Raw genomic sequence first — 6,790 nt, forward strand, 5'->3', positions numbered from 1 at the left:
GGGAGAGAAAAGGGGGAAAAATCATCCCACTAAAATATATGGCCTCCTTCTGGTACAGAGTTTTATAATATCTACCTTTATCCTCCTGCAGGGTATTATATGTCATATTTTAAATATAGTTCCAAAAAAATATGTGTGTAAGGATTTTAACTTATACTATAATAATAAAGTAGATTGTGACTTCCTGAACATTATTAAAAGAGCTAAACAGTTCAGATAAATCATAGATTATTTAAAATGTAAAAACACCTTACATTAACCATAAATCAAGTTTTAAAAGAAATTCATAAAACAAAATATTTTAAAGCCCTAATCCAGAGTTATCACTCTTCTAAAATCTTAGCAAGTGACTGACTTCACTAATAATTCACAGGTCATACACATGGAGCACTGAAATGTTGAAATCACCTTTTGAGAAAACAGCTATGAGCCAAAACTTCAAGAACTTTATCTTCTTTACTTTAATTAGTTAATTCTTTCCTGTTGTTATTTTAATGCTAATGTTGACCTTTGAACGTCACTTTCATTTTAGTCTTGGAAATCTGACACTAATGATCAATCATTTTTTTGTTAGTGTCAAACATTATTTAGCTTATAACTAAAATGGATTTTTGCCATAAAATAATCAAAAGCATTCTGTTTTATACCCATATCATGTCCGTCTTTTGGAGGATTCATGAATCCCCTCCCAGTCTCCATTGCAAATTCATCAGAAACAATATATAGATTATATAATCAAGAAATATCCCATGGGCTGGGGGGATATCTCTGTGGAATAAGAGCTTCCCTGGCAAGCACAAGGCTCTCAGTTCAATCCCCAGTTCTGCCAAAAAAAAAAAAAAAAAAAAGAAAGAAAAAGAAAAAGAAACATCCCACAAACAATCTGAAAAGTCACATCGCATCTTCTTCAAAGAACTATGAACTAAAGATATCAGCCTATCACATACAATAAGTCAACACTTATTTTTTTTACCTTAAGCAAGTACTAGTAAAAGATCATACTTACAAAGTAGTCCGCTAGAACACCTATATCTTTCATAAACTGTGACTTGCAGAAACCGCTAGAAAAACCAAGAATGATGCAGAGCTGAAGAACAAAGATGGAACTTGTGTACTTCATTATTTCAGAAAGTTGGGCTTAAGAAGGTGAAGTCAATAGCTCCTGTCAATCAGGTCCAAAACACTTCGCTGATCTTTCTTCTGTAATGACTGATCTGCAGGTGATCAAAACAGTGTACTGCATCTCCTTTTGCTGCTGGTATTTATACCCAGTTGAAGTCTCATCAGGATTACGTATTTTCACAAGTACTTTTTTTAAGATGAGATGGTGACAGATAGGCAGGGATGCAAGTTAGTTTGCATTAATAACTATGGTTTTGTGGCATTTTGGTGTTGTAGTTAGAGTTTCCTTTCAACTCCTTGGGCCCTTTGACGATGCGACAGACCCATTGTGCCCACTGGTACCATTCTTGTGAGATCCTTTGAAAACACTTTTACTTCACACCATTCAAAGGTTGGAAATTTTTCTGCAGATCCCCCATTGGCCCTTGTAAAGCTGGCTCCTCATCCACAGAGTACATTGATCATTGCTTGTGGTTGAGAACAAGTGCAAAAGGAAATTCTAGGGCCTCACACACCTTTACCAGGGGGAAGCCTTCTTAAAATTTTTCTTGAAAATGACCAGAAAGCAAGGAAAGAATATGGTTAAAAAACCAATGTGGTGAAGAAGCCCTTCATCATAATTGGTTAGCAAAATATCTACCACATGTTTCAAATCACTCTAGTTGAACTCTGCCCCAACAACATAGAATTCAACTCACACAGATAAATTTAAATCAACTTAGTAGATACACTAATAAGAATAAAAATAAACTTGTACAAGCTGATTTTTAAAATATTGTATTCAAATCAACATATCCAAAGCATCAGTTCGTTATATATCAATATCATTATTAAGAAGTATTTTCTATTGTTATTGTCACACTAAATACTTTAGGTCAGTAAATATTCTGTGTGTACAATGCATCTCAATTTGGACTAGCTTCTAGAAATCTAACTCAGTAGTAGACACTTGCTCAGCATACATGAGGCCCCACATTTAATCCACAGTACAGAGATGAAAAAAAAGAAAAAATTTTGGACTGGTCATATTTCAAGGGCCCAATAGCCGCATCTGGCAGCAGCCACTGTATTGACCAGGGTGGCTCTAGACAATTGTTTGAAATAATGACACATAATAGAGACATGCTTTAAGTTTTTATTTCTTTTCATCTGAAAAATCCAGAATTCCTACACACCTCTTCGAACTATATAAAGAATAGCACTTCGGGACAGTGCAGCAGGCCCCTGGGTTCCCAACCACCTTGATTTCTACCCACACTGTGTATGCTGAGCTATAGCAGTCATGGGTGTAGACCTGCAATCCTGGCTCCACTACTGTCTAGCTCTGGCATATTGAGTGAGCGCTGTTCTTATGACTTAATTTCCTTAGCTGTAAAATAGGTTCAAAAACTCAGTATCTCTTTCTGAGCTTCAGTTGAAAATTCCATATAAGGTTTTTGTTGTTGTTGTTTTTGTGTTGGCGGAACTCGGGATTGAACTCAGACCTTTGTGCTTGCCAGGGAAGCTCTTATTCTACTGAGCCATCTCCCCGGCGCCATGGTTATGAAAAAGAGTTAAATTAATCCCCAGGCCTGCTGTGCCAGCCCCACCCCTGGTGCGCGCTGAGATGGCCATTGAGACTGGGCATGGTAGCATGTGCCTATAATCCCAGTTCTTGGGAGGCTGTAAACAGACGGATCACTACAAGTCCGATCTAGTAGTGAGACCCTGAATACCCTGTAGACCCCTCCCTAAAATATAAAGAAAAAAAAAGAAAATTAAATGATCAATATAGAATAGAATTTTTCTTGACATAGTATACACTCTCAATAAATCTTATCCACTGCTATTCCAGCACATTGAATGACCAGGCATTTCTTAAAACACATCTCTTGAACTTTGCCCTTGGAGTGTGTTTGGCCTAAATTTCCCTTTTCCTTCGTCTGTGCCCCTCAAAGTGATAAATAGCCATCCGGGCCCAACCTAGAACTTAGCATCTCCATGAGTTCTACCAAAAATAACCCTACTTACAATTACTGCCGAGAACTCTGCACCGAGCTAGAACTTAGTTCATACCTTTCTTAGAGTCCTGATCCCTCAATCTGATATTGCAAGTAGTTACTCGTAGGCTTTTCCCTAAATTTAACTGAGTTCCTTAAAATAAGAAATTGTTCATTTTATGACACCCCTTTCTTCCCTAACACTTTTTAGCAAGGAAATTTCCAGATAGATGGCACTGAAATGAATGTTAATTTAAATGCTTGCTTGAAGATCCAATTTGAGCTACTTACCTCAAGTACTAATACCAATGTTATCTGGCCTAACATATAGGCAATTCATTTTTAACGAAATAAGATTGATTGTTAATGTCAGAAACATGACTTTATATTTCTTCATCCAACACATGCTGACTAGGACAATCCTATATAATATTTTGTATTTTCCAAAAGCCTATTTTATACTAAGAAAGACAGAAAAATCTTTAAGGAGCTACCTTCCCAAATAATAAACAAAATGTGTTTAAATATCAGAGCGTGACTAGATCAAAGCCACCTGGTCATCAAGTGAAGTACGTGGCGATTACATTGCTTTGCACAAAACTCTACTGTGACTCTTTCTAAGGAAAGCATGGTTCAGAGAATGTGCCTCTAGAGCTCTACCAAGCCTCTGAGATAGACCGCTGGCACAGAATACCTACCTGCAAACAATTACTCTATCTATAAATCACAGAGGAAAATATTACAGGCTTTTTAGAGAAAAGTGAACTCTATCCTCTCCTCAGTTGACCTATTAGACTATAGCTTAGAGAGAGAGAAGCTAAAAGTAGTGATATCCATAATAGGGAATCGTATGCAGCTGCAGAATTTATAAGTTGCGAGTGGCCATTTGAAATCATAAAGATATATTAAGAATACATTCATGGACTTGGCAGATAGCTCAGCAGTCTAAGCACCTGTCTGTCAAGCACAAGGACCTGGTTTAGATCCTCGTTACCACATGCGTGCTGGCCCAAGACCCTGGGCGAGCCATGCCAGTAACCAAAGCTGGGTTTGACGGCACACCCGTGTAATCCCAGCATTAGGGAGGTTGAGACAGGAGGATCACTATGAGTATGAAATGCATAGTGAGACCCTGTACCAAATAAATAAGTAAATAAAAGATTTTTAATTAAAATATACATATATCCAAAATATAGTCAATTGTTTGATTTAGTAGCTATATGGCAAAAATCTGACCTCTAACAACACTTTTTAAAAATATTTTTTTTATTTATTTAATACAGTGTCTCGCTACACAGCTCAGACTCGTAGTAATCCTCCTCTCAGACTCCCCAGCATGATGCCCAGTTCTGGTGGCCAGCACGGCCTCCCAACATGCAGTACCAGAGTTTGAACCCAAGTCCTTGCATTTTCTAAGCAGGTGTTAGACCACTGAGCTACCTCCCTGCCCTCTAACAACTCTTAATGGTATGACCAAGCAGAGAATTATGGAATTACAGATATTACCTATCGCTTCACTTTGTAGATTAGTAACTCAAGACCCAGAAAAAACAATATGTTTAAATTCATTCAGGTGACTAAAGCAGAGCTGAGTCTGAAACAGAAATCTGTTCCTTAATCATTCCATCCCCAGCTGATCAATACCTACTAAATGCACTCTATAGTCCTCTAATTCCATTAAACATGTGAGTTCAAGTATTTAAACTCAAGCTGGCTTTGTTTTAGGGGATTTTTTTTCTTCCAACAGAAATTGTGTTCAACACACTTTAATTCTTCAAAACACAGGAAGACTAAGAAAAAAGATTTTGAAATGCTTGGCCAGACATCCCAGCACATTGAAAAATCACAGGCCTGCAGCCTGTGCAGTCTTTCAGGAAGCTCGATTTGGAACCTGGCCTAATGCTCTGTTACGACCTTCTTGAAATCCTTGTTATAATCCTTGATTATAACAGGGGACCTATATTTTAATTTTACATTAGTTCCTGCAAATTATTTAACTAATTGGTCCTATATACAGCAGGAAATAAATCATGTATTATTAGTTTTTCATCTTTGAACATAGGATTCTTTAGTTTAGAATGTTGACACTATAACAGTATATCCTTATGTGATCTTTTCCTGTTTTGTCAACTTTGCAAACAGAGAAATATCTCTCTCTATTCTCCTTGTAAAGCACCTTTTGCTGCACATGCAAATCAGAGGTTTCACACCTTTTTGGTTCAGCCAATACTGAGACTGCAGAATAATTCACCACCAAGGTACTCATTAAGTTTTTCAAAGCCACCAGGAGTCAAGGTGTGATCTTATTAGTAAAACAGGGGAACTGAAAACTTTCCTTTTACTTTTCTTTCTGAAAACTGGCTGTGGATATACATTGTGCATCAGTGAGATTTCATTGTGTCTCAAACTATCCTCAGTCTTAACTGAGTAGACAGACAGACAAAACTTACACCTTGGTTTCCCTTTTCCTCTGTGATCAGCACTCACAACCAAATCATCTCATCCTAACTTTGGTGTACTCTTCCACTCAGCATGAGTCAATATTGGATCCACGCTCCCACGCTATTTTACTCCCGGAACGCCTGACATCATGCGAGTTGAGCCTACGGAAGAAGCACGACATACACAATGGAAGTCCGGGCGGAGTCAGAATTGCCCCGCAGCTTGACTCATAATATCCCATATGTTGGCAGGAAAGTTTTCTGAATCTCCCTTTTGCATTCAGATCATCTAGGCAACTTTGAAGGCTGTTTCAAATCATTTTGAAGATACTATACAGAGCTGATGAGATAGCTCTAATTGCCTGCCTCCAAAGTGCAAGGACCAGAGTTCTATTCCCCAGTACTACATGCCTGCCAGCCACTGAAACTGGGCGTGGTAGTGCCTGCTTGCAATTCCAACACTGGGGAGGCTAGGACAAGAGGATCACTATGAGTCCAAGCTTATATATATGCTTTATATATTATACAGTAATCATCAGTTTATAATATTGCCCATCTTATGTCAGATGAGATTTTACTTGACAATCTAGAAGCTCACAGTCTGCTTTGAAGATCATATTTTATTCCTTAGGGAATTATGAAATACTTACTGTTTGACATAGGGTCACCAAAGAAGGATGTAAAGCTCTAGTATGAAAATACTTGTTTCTATCCTAACTTCAATTAGTTAGTATGTCCTTACTGAGCACCTTCTATTTGCTCATTACTTTAGAAGTTTCAGAGAGGTTAACAGTGGGAAAATTTGGCAGCGAGAGTTAATTTCCCTATTCCAGGAGTAGGAAAGGGAGTCATGTTTTTATTCTTTTCATGTATTTTCTTCCAACTGAGGTCTTATGGTCAAGAAGACTGATTATTGGTAAGAGGAGGGGAAAACACATATTTGACATAATAAATACAACTCTTTGCATGCCAGTAGCAGATGTCATCAGTAAGTTATGCCATTCTTTCCCATTAGGTCCAGATGTTAATACTGAAACTTCTGTAGACACTGGCTCAAGATTTCGACCCAAATCCCAGGCATGGCATGTGAGTAAGACTGCCCAGGAGCCCATAGGATCCTCATTTGACCCAGGCCCAGCATGTGAGTGAGTGGGACCATCTGGAGCTTACCAGATCCTCATTCAAACCAGTACCCAAGTCCAGCATGTGAGTGGATATTCCTTCATCAGAAAAGCCCAGTATAGATGC

General features: G+C 38.1%; 1 protein-coding gene across 1 annotated transcript in view; it reads right to left on the reverse strand.

Annotated features, from left to right (window-relative positions):
* Nucleotides 1-1,120, reverse strand: part of Ifng (interferon gamma) — a 3,728-nt gene extending 2,608 nt beyond the window's left edge. Inside the window, exon 1 of the mRNA XM_004632201.1 lies at nt 1,007-1,120. Within this exon, the coding sequence (XP_004632258.1) occupies nt 1,007-1,120 (114 nt within the window). The remainder of the gene's footprint in view (nt 1-1,006) is intronic.
* Nucleotides 1,121-6,790: the final 5,670 nt, after the last annotated feature.

The sequence above is a fragment of the Octodon degus genome, unplaced genomic scaffold (genome assembly GCF_000260255.1).
Source record: "Octodon degus isolate 3935 unplaced genomic scaffold, OctDeg1.0 scaffold00047, whole genome shotgun sequence".
Taxonomy (NCBI): domain Eukaryota; kingdom Metazoa; phylum Chordata; class Mammalia; order Rodentia; family Octodontidae; genus Octodon; species Octodon degus.